This window comes from Trifolium pratense, linkage group LG3 (assembly GCF_020283565.1).
Source record: "Trifolium pratense cultivar HEN17-A07 linkage group LG3, ARS_RC_1.1, whole genome shotgun sequence".
Classification (NCBI taxonomy): Eukaryota; Viridiplantae; Streptophyta; class Magnoliopsida; order Fabales; family Fabaceae; genus Trifolium; species Trifolium pratense.
Window position 1 is genome coordinate 13,842,151 of NC_060061.1, and position 15,350 is coordinate 13,857,500.

At 31.1% G+C, this 15,350-nt stretch overlaps 1 protein-coding gene, 2 long non-coding RNA genes and 1 pseudogene across 3 annotated transcripts; 3 read left to right on the forward strand and 1 right to left on the reverse strand.

Annotated features, from left to right (window-relative positions):
* The first annotated feature begins 4,219 nt into the window (after positions 1–4,219).
* On the forward strand, positions 4,220–6,178 carry LOC123914611 (annotated as a pseudogene).
* A 75-nt stretch (positions 6,179–6,253) lies between these two features.
* LOC123913476 lies at positions 6,254–6,651 on the forward strand. Its single transcript, XR_006811637.1, has 2 exons — positions 6,254–6,374; positions 6,453–6,651. It is a non-coding gene; the product is annotated as an uncharacterized LOC123913476 (long non-coding RNA).
* A 9-nt stretch (positions 6,652–6,660) lies between these two features.
* On the reverse strand, positions 6,661–7,919 carry LOC123913475. The gene is made up of 2 exons (XR_006811636.1): positions 7,546–7,919; positions 6,661–7,466 (listed from the first exon to the last, which is right to left on the reverse strand). It is a non-coding gene; the product is annotated as an uncharacterized LOC123913475 (long non-coding RNA).
* A 671-nt stretch (positions 7,920–8,590) lies between these two features.
* On the forward strand, positions 8,591–11,694 carry LOC123913471. Its single transcript, XM_045964227.1, has 4 exons — positions 8,591–8,657; positions 9,504–10,366; positions 10,716–10,874; positions 11,061–11,694. The coding sequence occupies exons 2-4, from the start codon at positions 9,512–9,514 to the stop codon at positions 11,352–11,354; spliced, it is 1,308 nt and encodes a 435-aa protein (XP_045820183.1). The 5' UTR covers positions 8,591–8,657; positions 9,504–9,511; the 3' UTR covers positions 11,355–11,694.
* Positions 11,695–15,350: the final 3,656 nt, after the last annotated feature.

Here is a 15,350-nt window from a genome sequence, read left to right on the forward strand (position 1 = left end):
ATAAAATTAATAAAATATAAATAATAAAATAATTAATTTTTAAATATATGTGATTTTCTCATAGGGGTAATTTTGTAATTTATATATTCTAAAAAATCAAAATTTTACTAAAATTACAATATTTTAAAGTAAAACGATTATTAAAAAAATTGACAAATAGGGATATTAATTTAAATTTTATAAAAAATTAAATATAATTCTTTTGCAATAGTAGTTTTATTATTTACGTATGAGATATATCATATATTTATTTGGCTTATCTAACATGTAAATATTATTGAGTTATTTATTTGATCATGATTCATATAAAAAATTAAACTTGATTATTTTCTCATGATTTTTATTTTAAATTATATAAAGTTATTTGATACCAAAATCCATTTAAATTTTAGTCATAATACCAAAAAATGTCCTTGTTCATATAATTTTTTTTAAATCCCCCATTTTTCATCTCTCACTCTCTTACAAACATTCATTAAAGGTGACCAAATTTGAATAAAGGTTAGAGATTGAAGCATAAAGTATCCATTAGTACTCGATTAATGATAGAATTATAGACGTTAATTTAGTTAATTAAATAATATTGATATAGCTTTTTGTTGAATTTTTATTAATTGGACTTTTAGTCTTTGAATTGTTTAGTTGGGCTTTATTGCCTTTAGACCCAATTAAAATATTATCCATTATGAATACTTATGTGTAGTCTCTTTAGTCATTTGGAATCGATCAATAAAAAATGAAGACCTTATGTTTATTTTCTTAGATAGTTTTTATTGCATTTCTTAGTAATAGTGTAATTCGCATAGTTTCTTGGCATGATAGGATTATCTTCCTATCAATTACATAAATAAATCATCATGAATTACTGCGTTTCCATTTTTTTTTTCTAATGCATTTGTGCATCTCAATTTAAGTAGGTGTATGTAAATTGAGTATTTCACGTGTTTAAGTTAGGGTGTACATGGTTTTCCGGATTTTCAAGGGCCGTCAGAGGCACACCTGACACCATGTGTATTCATGCTGCGATATTTTCATCTCCCCCCGTCCGCCATTTTTAAACTTAATCCCAAATAAAGCTTAATCTTCAACAAGAATACAACTTATACAAGCTAAGCAAAAGTTCATGTCACTTCATTCCTTTTCCATCATATCAATACTCATCAATTTAGGTGGAAGAGAGAAACAAAAACCACAAAATCAGTAGCAAAATTAAAATATACAAATATAGACAGGTAAGTTCATCACCATTCATAAAAAAGAAACAATAACGAACAGAACAGAACAGAACAAAACAAACAAGCAGAGGAAAGAAAAGATTTTGGCGCCGTGAACCCAGACAACCACCGCAAGCAGCCACTGCCATCCACCACCGCCGCTCTCTCTCGCAGGTTTATTTTCTTTCTTTCTCTCTATCGCGTTGCTTGAATTTGTTGTTCTGTTTCTATCCTTGTTCTAGCTTTATTTTTATTTTATTTTATTTTATTTTATGAGTTTAATTTGTTTGCACGGTTGGTATAAAGTTTTTTTTACACATGCATCCAATGATATGTTGCCACATTATTTAATGAATGTGACACATCATGTGTTGGTATATTATTGGACGCATTTACAGCGACAGTGTATATAAATTAAATTCTTATTTGATTTAGCCGGACCATTATTTGATTCATGACATGGGCTTGTAAGCCCATTCATTTTATTTACACCCTCTTAATATACTTTTAACAACAACAAACAAAAAAAAAGTTTAAACCACAAGCATTTTTTTATGTACAAAACCTCCTCTTTAATACAAATAAAAGTTGGATTAAAAATGTTTCAAAAAAAGTTGGATTAAAAAAAGATTAATTGAATGTATATCTCTTTTTTCCTCGAGTGTTTGAACACAAACCGTATTGCTTTATTGTTCTAATGCTCGTGTTCCTCCTAAGAACAATCATCATAATCAACATAATCAACACATGCCAAAAATATATAAGCCAGTCAAAATGATAAGATATCAAGTAGAGACATAGAATTTGATTATGAATTTCCAGTCATTGCCATTGTAAACATATGGGTCTATGGAAATTATTAGCATTCCGTAGCAAAATTTTTGGAAATGGACAATTTTGGGAGATCCACCAATACCATAATCAATTTCACATTGTATCTAGGATCAAAGGCAAACAAGCACATAGCTAAGATATATTCAACCATTTACCAAATACCTATTTTACGTTTATATGCACTTGAATGTTAGGCAAAACTCGACATATCGAAAATCCCCAACTCTTCTCGAATGTTGAAAAAGGCCTCGGAAGCTAGCGGCTTAGTGAAAATATATCTGCTAGTTGATTTTTGGTGTACATGTTCAAAAATTACACCCCCTTTTTCAACATGATTGCGAAGGAAATGGTGACGGATTTCGATATGTTTAGTCCTTGAGTGTAAAACGGGATTCTTGGTATGGTTAATGGAGCTAGTCCTTTCATGTTGTCCTTTGATTTTCTTTATGAGTTTTCTGTAAGGTTTCATCTATGTGGCAGTGTCACCAGACTAATACGCTAGTTATGTCAAGAATCTATGTGTAATATTTTGAAAACATATGTTTATGAAGAATTGTGTTTCAAATAATTGAGTCTCGTATTTTAAAAGTTTCAAATTTTTCGCACTTTTATATAAAGGTTTTAAGTCTTTACTTAGAATTTCACTAATGGGACATAGGTTGTCTCAACTAGCAAGCCCGCTTACGGACGCGGAACCAAATTGTAAAAAAAGAGTGATACACGAATGTACACAAGCAAGAACTTAAGACGAGTCATACAACATGAACCCTTGAATAATAACAATGAGCCATATTACCAACACGATAACGAACCCTTAAATATATAAGATATATCTGACATAGTCCACATGTTCTTTGAACAAGAGTGGAATGATAACTAGTCGGCAGAATCTAAGGGACACATTCATGTATAAACAAATATAGCATAAAACCAAATCTAAAAGAAAACAAAAAAAAAATCTAAAATGATCTAATAATGGAAATATGGGTTACACACTATTCTCTTGCTTTATGAATTTATATAAATCCAAGATGAGAACGAACCTTATATGAAGAATGTCTTCTTCAACTAGAGACGTGGCAGAATAGTGTCACCATATACCCCTTCGTCTTGTTAGCTTTGTTTTTCCAAATTATTGACTTTGTGATTAGAACAAAAGTGTGCACTTCTCAACAATTGAGTCTATTGTAAAAGAAAGTATTCTATAAGCATAAGCCTAAATAATATTTGTTATAGGCACACTCCAAAAAAAAAATTAAAGAAAAAATGGTTAAAAGTGGTATGAATTGATGTGACAATTTTTATTTTTTTTTAAATATATTATTTTCCTTACAAAATTATCATTTTTTTTAAACAAACAAAATTATTAACTTTTTTTTATCAATTTGTCCCTATAATTAAAAAGAAGTGATATTTTGTTGTTAGTACAAATATTTTTCTGCATACCATATTAGTCTCTAATATTATGTCAACATGTATTTTGATGATATTTTACTGACACTGTTAAATATTATAAAAAGTTTTCCAATAAAAAATGAGCTCGGAATTTAATTTAGATTCATATTTTCTGCAAAAATAAAAATGATATTGGAAAACAAGCAAATGACATTGTATCATTATTTGGTCATATTTATATAAAAATAATATCATTTAATTATTTTAAAAATACATATTATTTAATTATTTTTTCTTTCTACATTTTATCAAACATGCGAGTGTCACAAATGGTGTGTTTGGTTGGATGTTTTTGAAGAGGGGGTAATTTTTATTTTGAAACAAACAAACTTAACTCATTTCATTAATAAGAATAATAAGTTCATTACATCGAGAAATACAATAAAAAAAATGTGATTAGACCAAGAAATGGCTGCTCTCGCAAAGGTATGAGCTGCCAAGTTCGCTTGTCGTTTAATGAACTTGAGATCTCAAAGTTCGAATTACAACAAAGTAATGATTTAATTGACATGATAATAGAACTCAATTCTGAAACACCAATATGGGAGGCATGAATAGCATCCACCACTAACTTGCATCAACCGTTGCATTTCCACCAAAAGATCATGAGGAGAGAGGGGAGGAGCAAAATCTCTCCTAAACACACTTTTTACTTTCCCCCAAATTAGAAGAATTTGAAGGGGAGGGGAGCTCTTTAGCATTTTATTATACAGCACCGCTATTTACAACGAAACTAATTTTCACGAGAATCACGACAATACCTGCTGCACGTGCCTATTTTATTGGGTTTGTTTTCTTTTTTAATTAAAAATCAAATCTTTTATTTTCAATACGCGCGATTTACTCCCATTTTCCTTATAGTTGCCGCGCTGAATCTTGGCACATACCAGATTCATTTCTTCAATTTCAACTGTCCCCTTCCATTGTTGCTTCATATTCTCTGCTTAAACTCACTGGTTCCATCGCCTAAACCTAAACCACCATCTCTTAAGCAAAAGTTTCTATTTTGTTTACATTTCAACTTCAACTGGATTAACAAGTAAGTATTTGTCACTGCATCTTTGCTATATTTTCAATTTACTGCTGTTTAATCAATGAAGAATGATTTCAAATACAAAATGAACATGTCGACACTAAGTAATTTTTAAAAAATACAATTCAATGTAATTATATGTGTTAATGTTGTGTCGGTGTGTCATGACAGACACCGACGTGTGTCCGATATGGAACATTGATAAGTGTTTCATAGTTTTAACCTATTAATTGTTTGATTTTCTTTTTTTTGATTGAGATTAATTGTTTGGTTGATTAATTTAATCTTTAAACAATTTATTGTATTAGTGCAAGAAATATCTAAATCACCATCTCGTGAAGGAGAAAACAAAGAATCTGAAATTTATGATGATAAGTTAGATTCAAATATTGTTTGCGAAGAAGAAGCACCTAGGACTGCAATGACATTTAGTTCTGAAGAGGAAGTTACCTTGTATTATATGAATTATGCTCGACATATGGGTTTTGGAATTAGTAAAATAAGTTCGAAAAATGGAGATGACGGAAAAAAATATTTTACTTTAGCATGTAGTCGTGCAGGAAAGTATGTGAGCAATCCCAAGAATGTTTTGAAACCAAATCCTATCACTAAAACACAATGTAAGGCAAGACTGAATGCATGTATATGCTCGGATGGAACAGTTGTTGTTTCAAGTGTTATTCTTGAGCATAATCATGAACTTAGTCCAACCAAAGCACGGTATTTTAGATGCAACAAGAATTTGGGGTCTCATATAAAAAGGAGATTAGAACTTAATGACCAGGCAGGAATCAATGTGAGCAGAAATTTTAGGTCTCTGGTTGTTGAAGCAAACGGGTACGAGAATCTAACATTTGGAGAAAGAGATTGTCGAAATTATATAGATAAGGTAAGACGTCTACGACTTGGGACATGAGACGCTGATGCAGTACAAAACTATTTTATTAGAATGCAAAAGCAAAATAATCAGTTTTATTATGTAATGGATTTCGATGATGAAAGTCGTTTGAGAAATGTATTCTGGGCAGATGTGAGAAGTAGGGCTGCATATGAATATTTTGGTGAAGCTGTAACCTTTGACACCACTTATTTAACAAACAGATATGACATGCCTTTTGCTCCTTTTGTTGGAGTAAATCATCACGGTCAATCTGTGTTGTTGGGTTGTGCGCTATTATCAAATGAGGATGCTAAAACTTTTACTTGGTTGTTTACAACGTGGCTAGAGTGCATGCATCAACGTGCACCAAATGCCATTATTACTGACCAGGATAAAGCAATGAAAAATGCAATTGAAATTGTCTTTCCAAAAGCTCATCATCGATGGTGTTTATGGCATATAATGAAAAAGATTCCAGAAAAGTTTGGCAGACACACATATTATGAGTCTATTAAAACACTTTTGCATGATGTTGTTTATGATTCATTGAGTAAAAGTGTTTTCATGGAGAAATGGGAAAGAATGGTTGAATCTTATGAACTACATGATAATGAATGGTTGAAAGGGTTATTTGATGAGCGGCACCGTTGGGTTCCTGTGTATGTGAAGGACACGTTTTGGGCCGGGATGTCAACCACACAAAGAAGTGAAAGCATGAACTCATTTTTTGATGGGTATGTAAACTCAAAGACATCAAATTAAGGAATAGACAGGTACTGTGCAACATTGGTGCACTGCTATGTGTCTTTGCTGCACATATATATAGTGTAATACCATACAATTATTAAGTTTTTTTTAAAACACACCATGTATATAACTATTTAGTATATTTATTTTGTAGGTTTCATATTATTCTCAAAACATAAACCAAACTGCTACTTGTTCTAAAGTTTCACAGGTATGATTGTTTCATTATGTGAAAATACAATCAAATTTTTTAAGTATAAAATGACCAACATGTTGTCTCTTTTTGTAGGCACAAAACCATATGAAAGACCAGCCGCCAACATTATGAAAACATGAATCATCGAGATATGAGAAGAATGGTTCATCCATCATCATAAAGACATGAAGTTTTATTTTTCTGTTTTCATTTGCTTATTTCATTTGTAAGGATTGTGATGTTATTGATGCTAAAAGATTTGTTATTTAATAATACAAGACTTTGGAGTAAACATTGAAGCTATTTTCAATACATTTAACATTGAAATATAACAAATGTAAACATAATCAAATTTTGTGCAACACATGAACAATTAGTTGCAGCACATACAACAACATCGTGCAACTATTCCTATACACTTTAGCCTATATTGCCTATGCCTAAAAGAGAACAAAAGCGTTCCAAACTTTCTAACCAATATTGAAAATACGATCAGATAAAAGGTTCCAAATCACCCACATATAAAAGGTTCCAAATCAGCGCCAATCCTTCTTTTTGCCATTTGTTATACGCACAGCCCAATAACATACTAAAAGACAGGACCAGATTAGGGGGGAGTAAAATTACAAGTCCCAACCATCGCATAATAATCTAGTATCAAACAGTCGCCGTACAGTTGCAGTGCAGAAACAAATGGACCCCCGATTCCGCTATGGCACCACAGAGAACACAATCAGTTTGATGTTGCCGAATAACCCTCTGCTTCCAAAGATTATCCTTGGTCTGAATTCAATTAAGTAGCAGCTGCCACGAGAATGCACAAGCCTTAGACGGAGCAGCACATTTCCACAAGTGTTTGAACACATATTCCTCATGAGGCTCACGCATACTATTATTATTAAACTTTGCAACCATCATAAGGTAAGTAGCTTTCACCGAAAATCCTTCTGTCTCCCCAACCACTGCCAAAAGTTTCCACCTCCACTTTGCTAGGAGACTTAAATTGAGCTATTTGCATAAAGCTCCAACCTTTCTTCTCTTCTATAAATTAGGGTACTCAATTTTAAAACCAATGCAAACTGAATCTGATGAAGCACAAACAATGAACTACAAGAAAATTTATGTCAACAAATAAACTTAAAGCCTCATAAACCAAATTGGTAAAGAGAGTAAAGAAAAGTAGTACCCAGAAAAGAGAGAGATGAACAGAGATTACCAAGAAATCAAACTAATCATAGAGTAAAAATTATGGTTGTAGATCTTGAAAAATCGAGTAAGAAAATCAATATGTTGGGTTGATAAATATCAAATTAGGTTTTGAAGAAAGGAAAAGGAACCGTGAAGTTATGGTTGTTGATGGAGGAAAGGCCGCAATAATCATGAGAGAATGAGTGGGTTGCTTCCATTCTTGAATTTCACAATTTTTGCGCTTTGAGACGATGATAAGCAAAGACCAAAGATGAGGTTAAGCAGTTTGTTTCTTAACAAAAAAATATAAAATAAAGGATTCGTTGTTATCGTGAAAACATCCTTCGTAGGAATAAGCATTTTCCTTTATTATATCGTCATAATTATCCTCAATTTATTTTAAATATTATCTTTATTATAAATTTTATTATTAGATCATCTACCATTATTATTTCTTACCTATAAATTAGTCGTTAGGTACCATATCTCTTCTTTTTCAATATTTTGCACTCATGAGAAAAATAAACATGTTACGTGGAAAACTTTTGTTTTGATTCTTTTGGGAGCATTGGTTGCTTGAACGTGATACATGTCGAGACTCACACTCACTTAATTGGTATCAAGTTGTGTTGACAAACAAGATTTAGAAAGATAATTTGTTGCTCAAATTTCTTTCATGTAGTTCGATCGGCTACTGACTATAGGAACACATTGATATATCACCACTATGCTATCAAAGAGATTATATGTAAAGGATTGAAATTTTGTTTTGAAACATACTTTTCGTAAAAAAAAATGTTTGTGTTAATATCCTTACAAAAATGGAAGTCAACTCTTTAGACTCGTTGAGTATTTTACGTGTCTTTATGAGTCCTTTATTAAAACGTAGTTTGTATTTTTAATTTAGTTTTTTTGTTTTCGTGTAGCAAAAAAAATCTAGTGGACCAGCTTGTCACCGGCATATTATGGGGCATGTGTTTTAATGGAAATTTTAGGGTGATGAGGTGGCTCTCATGTGTAATTCATTTCGTGTATAAATAAGTGAAACTACTTTGATATCCAACACACTCTAATTTCTCAATCTTATCCTACCTCTCTTTTCTTGTTAAGGTATATAAGCAACTAAAACCATTCATTTACATCTTTCTCTTCTACATGATGTTGCCTATTGCTTGTGTTCATGATTTTTTTCTCACACTTTGACAATTAATTCACACATATCTCAATTTGGTGTTATGTTATACTTTCTACTTTCATTTCATCTAACTATAATTATTTATATACTTGCATTGTACTCCACTCTTTTAACTCTTGTTTTTTTAATCGGCGAATATTTGTGGTTAGTTTGACAGAATCATACTGAGTTATTGTAATTTCAACAAATCTACTATAATTCCAAACAACCACTTGTATGTTTAATTTTGTGGTGATAAAGTTGATTTTTAGTGATTTAACTCTATAAAAATATTGATTTTGACCCATTTAAAAGTAGAACTAAACATACAACTGCATGATTAAATTTGCGGTGAGTTTGATAAAATCAGAGTAAGTGATTATAATTTTGACAAAAATTACATTTGAAATACTAAATAAAATTACAATTTCAACGTGATTTAATCAAACTATTGTCTTTGTCTTGTTTATTTTGGTGACTGGATCGTATTATATATTCTCTTGCCCTTTTTAATATTGCTGTGTAATTTGCACATTGACTTGTTAATTTTGTAGCATGATTCAATTCTTCAAAGGCTTTCTAAGAGGACTACTTTTTAATATTGAGTGTCTACCTCCAGATTTACCTTTTGATCATTATATTCATTTCTAATTGCATAACTCTCTTGTACTATGTTGTCAGTAAATTTTATAGAAATAATACATTTATTATAATATGCATATGTTTAATGTGTTTTTAATCAACAATTAGTTAATTACTAATAATAAGTATTTTTTTTACAGATCAAAACATGTGGTTTGTACTCAGAGATTTGGTATTTTCATTGGCAATACTTCTGTTGTTGTTGGGAACATCATGTTCAAGTTCTTTTGTCAAAACTGAAAATAAGATAAAATCAGCTGCATTTTTGTCTCCTAAATTTGAGCTAGAACCTGGATCAGTTATCGAGAAATACTATTATGATATTGATTTTCCAAAAGGTCATATAGCAATTAAGAGTTTCAATGCCGAAGTAGTTGATGAAGCTGGAAATCCTATACCTCTCCATGAAACTTATCTCCATCATTGGGTTGTTGAAAGATATTATCAAAGTAAACATCCCACACAAACAAGACATGATGGTCAAAAGATACCTGAAAATTCTGGTAATGTTATGGTGAGAAACAATGGTATATGCCAGGGAAATAAGAATGGACAATACTTTGGCCTTGGATCTGAAACACGAGGAACGACAATGGATATTCCGGATCCTTTTGGAATAGAAATAGGTAATCCTGAACAGGTTCCGAAAGGATTTGAGGAGATATGGATGGTTAATATTCATGCCATCGACACTCGCGGCGTGGAAGATAAGTTAGGGTGCACTGAGTGCAGGTGTGATCTTTATAATGTTACAGTGGATGAAGATTTGAGCTCTATAAGGCCAAATTATAAAGGAGGATTGTTATGTTGTTATGATGATACACATTGCAAGTTGAAGGAAGGTTTTGAGGGACCAAAGAGAAGTCTCTATCTAAAATACACAATTAAATGGGTTGATTGGGATGATTTTATTGTGCCTGTTAAGATATATATGCTTGATGTTACTGATACTTTGCAACTATCTAATTATTCAGAAGGATTGAACTCAGATCATGATTGTCAGGTAAATGAAATTCATCAAGAAACATATAGTTTGTGGAAATGAATTCCGTGCAGTTGGGTGGAGACCCTGAATTCCAGTGTCAAGGCATCAGTAATTCTTGAATTCAAGATCGACAGTTCACGAAATACACTGATTTAGATTGTTATTAAAATTCAAAATATCGGGCATAGCATCTAGGATCGTCTTATTTTAATCCAACAGTTACTGATGTGTCGATTACGTGAATGTAGAGTTTTTCGATATGGGGAATCCATATTTTCTGTCTCAATCTCAATTTTACTTCAATACATAAATTGTACTCCCATACTTTTTGTGTATATAATGAGCAACATTAATTTCTTTGTTTCAGGTTGAGTATCAAGTTGAATCTTGTAGCACAGATCATAAGGAGGGAAATGGTTGTGTTCATGTGAAGAGGACAAGTCTCCCACTAAAAACCGGTGGCTATGTGATTTATGGTGTTGCTCATCAACATTCAGGAGGAATTGGATCCACCCTATATGGACAGGTAATTTGCAATATAGTTACAACTTACAACCATTCGTAAATATTTGATGTGAGCTTAGTATTAAGACTTGACTTTGTAACTTTGACGGAAAATGTCAAATCCTCCAGAAAACAATTGTAAAATTTTCATTACTAATAACACTTTAATTATAGAGTAGTTTAGTGAAATCGTGGCTTATGTTTTCAGGACGAGAGGATTATATGTTCTTCAATACCAAGTTATGGAAAGGGAAATGAAGCAGGAAACGAAGCAGGATACATTGTAGGAATGTCCACTTGTTATCCTCAACCAGGTTCTATCAAAATAATTGATGGTGAAACTTTAACTCTAGAGTCTATCTACAACAACACCAAAGAACACACCGGAGTAATGGGGCTTTTTTACTTATTGATTGGAGAAGAACTCCCATACCAACACTTTAGACATTCTACTCGTTCTTCATTTCTTATGGATGTAAATAATATATTTTTAGATAATTAATTTCATGTATGCATGATAATATGAGGGGAGTGTCATGGATGATATCAAAGTAATATATGATTGATCAAAGAGCTACAGGAATAAATACAGTACTCTCTGTATTAAGCTAGCTATAAGAGAAAATTAAGTGATGTTGGCATATTCTCAAAGTCTCCATCAATATTTTTGATGCCGTGTTTTAGTGGTGTATGGTTTGTATTTATTGGCTTAGTGTACTCTTTTCATTGTATCACATGGCTATGTGATATGTTACTTGTACACACCATATATATGCTTCATTTGTAATTGTGCTGTAAAAGGGACTTTCATTCAGTATGAAATATATTTGATTTTATTAGGATATGTATGCCACAAGACATTTATTAGTTTCATGTTACACACACAATTATAAGCCATGGATATTTATTTACAAACCATGTTTGGTTGAAACATCTTTTTCCTTGAAACTATATTACTGACATATTAGTGCAAAGTGCCTATGGACAAGCATAGGGCCCCGCCACGGTGCGGCTTTGGTCGATCATGCTTGCATTTTTGTCTCAAAAAGTGTGTCTAGATAACATTTCTCCAAGCAAAATCATTGTAGTTTGCCAAACTCTATGAAAGTCCCTCTTATTTTTGGCCTCTTTATGGGATCCAATGGACAAGGTTAAATTGGTCATAGCATACTGGTACTTTGATAAATTAGTATGCTACAATTAAAATAAATGTCATTTTTATTTTATTTTTTTAACTAAAAAAATATTGAAAAATGCTAAACAGTGTCCTGAGGCACTAGTTAAGGATATAAATATGAAAATTTTATTTTGTAAATTGTGTATTTAATGCTTTAAAGATATAAAAAGTTATATCTCTCATCATTAACTTTGTCATTTGTTTCCTTTCTTAGTATGTTTAACTAGTATCTCGGGGACATTGTTTAACATGACCCAAAAATATTTTTGCATTTGAAATAGTATCGTACATCATTAAAACAACACAATTTCAATGTTTTTAAATCAGAAAAAGATGGATTCTCGAAAAAATTTAAAACTCTCAAGTTTAGTAAAAGAAATGAAAATCAAACAACCTCGCCCCAATATTTAATACATCACCTGGACATAGTTGTGCTTGAATTTAGAAAAGTAGAAAGAGCATGATCAAGAATGGAAGATGGGAGATAAATGCGTTTAAACAAAAGGGAAATGAAGGTTGAAGATGTTTTCTTTTATTTTTGAAGGAAGATTGAAGATGTAAATGGAAGTCTATCACAAAAACCGATGGAGCTGCTAAATGATGATTAGTTGCCATTAGAAAAATCTAAATGATTAGTAAAAGTGGTGCTTGCTTACACAACTAATTATGCTATACTAAATACTAATATAATATTTATAGGATTAGACAATTGTATGAATGAAGATTTATTTTTGTCAATTAATTTAATGTGCTTAGAAATTTCCCTCTTAATAAGAAAATGAGAAATATATCGGGTACAAATTCTTGTCCTATATGTACATATAATATTTAATATTTTTAGCAACTGAATTAAATATTCATATTAACTTGCATGAATGAAGACTTTATTAATGAAAACTGTAAATTTATCTATTGTTTAATTTTTATTTTTTGATTACATGTGTAAATCGGTTTTACACATCAACATCATTTGAGAAAAAAAATAATGAATTATCATAAAATGTTAGCGTAAATTTAATTTATAATAAAACATTGCTAAATATTAGGAAATTTTTTCACAAGAATTGCAGAAATATTGTCTACTATTTTAAAATAATAAAAAACTATTAAATTAATGCTTAACAGAAATAATGGCCATGTGCGTATAAAAAAAATAAATTAATAATGGCCATGTGTTAGTGTAAATCAACGGAGCCCATCAAATCGTGTGTTTCGTGAATGCATCCTTCGTAAGATTGATCATTATCCTTTATAATAATAAAAATAATATCACAAAGTGTCATTTTCTTTTCTTTTTGTTTTTTGGTACAAACACAACACAAGTGTCATTTTCTAGTGAATAAATATATAGAATCCTAATTAGTCCTCATTCCCCAATAGAAAATTAACTAGACCGTTTCGTAAGTATAGCTCAAATGGTAATTATCAGAGATATTATTGGAGTGATATCGGGGTTCGAACTTCGTATTCCATGTTTTTACACATTTTAAATGTTTGAGTCTTGTCATTAGACTACTTAACAAAAAAAAATTAACCGGACCAATATTCAGAGACATTATCTGGAATGACAATATTCAGTAACCGAACCAAGTTATAAGAATGACGTTCGTCGTCTGGAACGAGTGGTTTACCGTCCACCAGCTGTCGTGTTGTTCCTGTTGATGATTCTAGGCCGGTTCGGTGGGAGAAACCGGGAGTGGGATGAATAAAATGTAATGTTGATGCTGCGTTTATAGTTGGGTCCGATGTTACTTCTATGAGTCTTTGTTTCCGCGATACCAATGAGCAATTTGTGGCTGACTTTACTCAATGACAACAACTTTTTTATTCCATAGTGGAATGTGAAGCATGAACACTATTACATGCTATTAAAGAGACTATTCATCGTGGATTTGAGCGTTCAATTTGAAAGAGACTCAAAATTGTTGGTTGACGCTATCCATTCAAGAAGACGGGACAATTTCAAATTTAGTTTAATTGTTAATGACATTATCCTTCTTATGTCATCTCCTTCTGTAAACTTTGAGGTTAAGTTTGTTAGGAGACAAACGAATTTGGTTGCACATACTCTTAGCAGGGCGGCCAATGTTTGAGCTAGTTTCCATAGATTTGAGATTATTCCCTTATGTATTGAACACTTATTAGTTAATGAAATGAATTAAGTTTGTTTGGTTAAAAAAAAAATTATAAATTGATGCTTAAAATTATTAGAAATTAGAAATTTTAGAGACAGTTGACATTACTTTTCAAAAGTAAAAAACTATGATTCTCTACATTTTTATAACTAAAATAATGGTATGAATGATGTCAGTTCAATACAAGATACATTTTATTTTTATTTGTTTTAATTTAAACCAATATTAATTAAGTCTTTATTTTAATAGTAAAAATAAGAATATCCATTAACTTATACTTCCAAACAATAATGTGTGTAGTCATTGAAATGACTAAGATGACTAATTCTTCTGCCACATGCTGAAAGAATATTTGTGAGGTTGAGAGAAAATTGACCTTAATGATAGCCGACATAAGTCCCTTACTCCAACTATAATATATATGCCTCAAGAGTGTATCATTGTTTAAACCTGTTGTAATGAGTTAAAGTTGATCTATCACTCTGAACAAACAAAAACACTGCACTAAGACGGAAGAACTAAAAAGCAGCGCACAAGATAACGAACATAGCAACAACGCCTCACTTAGGTGACAAAAACAGAAATATAATAACTCAAATATATGTAAATAACACTTATTTATATATATGACAAGAAGAAACAATGAAGATAGGTGATTCGAAATTATAAATAAATAAAAAACCAAAACCACCCCTCTCTTAATGGATGAATGAGAATAATGTTTACAGAGAAAATAGAACTTCTCTCAAAAATAAATTAATTAGGGTCGTTTAAAGTAAAGTTTGTTAGACATATATGCAAACATGAATTTGAATCCTCTTCAATTTTTCCATCATGTTTTCTCTCATTTTCTTAATCTAAGGGTTGATAAATTACCAAGAATTAAAATAACACTTAAGAAGAGAGAGAATCAACCATTGGATTAAGAAAATGAGAGAAAACATGAGAGAAAAATTGGAGAGTATCTAAATCCGACAAACGGATTTGGATCCTCTCCAATTTTTCCATCATGTTTTCTCTCATTTTTTTAATCTAAGGGTTGATAAATTACCAAGAATAAAAATACACGAGTATACAATATAAAATAGTACCTTGGTAATTTATCAGGAAAAATGTTTTGTTTTCTAACGGCGTTTATCAGTGAAAAGAAATAATCCAGGTGTTAAAATTCTATTGGAAAACAGTA

Coding starts and splice junctions, on each gene's coding strand:
- LOC123913471 (XM_045964227.1), top strand. CDS start 9,512: ATGTGGTTTGTACTCAGAGATTTGGTATTTTCATTGGCAATACTTCTG. Junction 10,367..10,715: donor ACTCAGATCATGATTGTCAG/GTAAATGAAATT, acceptor TCTTTGTTTCAG/GTTGAGTATCAAGTTGAATC. Junction 10,875..11,060: donor GATCCACCCTATATGGACAG/GTAATTTGCAAT, acceptor TTATGTTTTCAG/GACGAGAGGATTATATGTTC.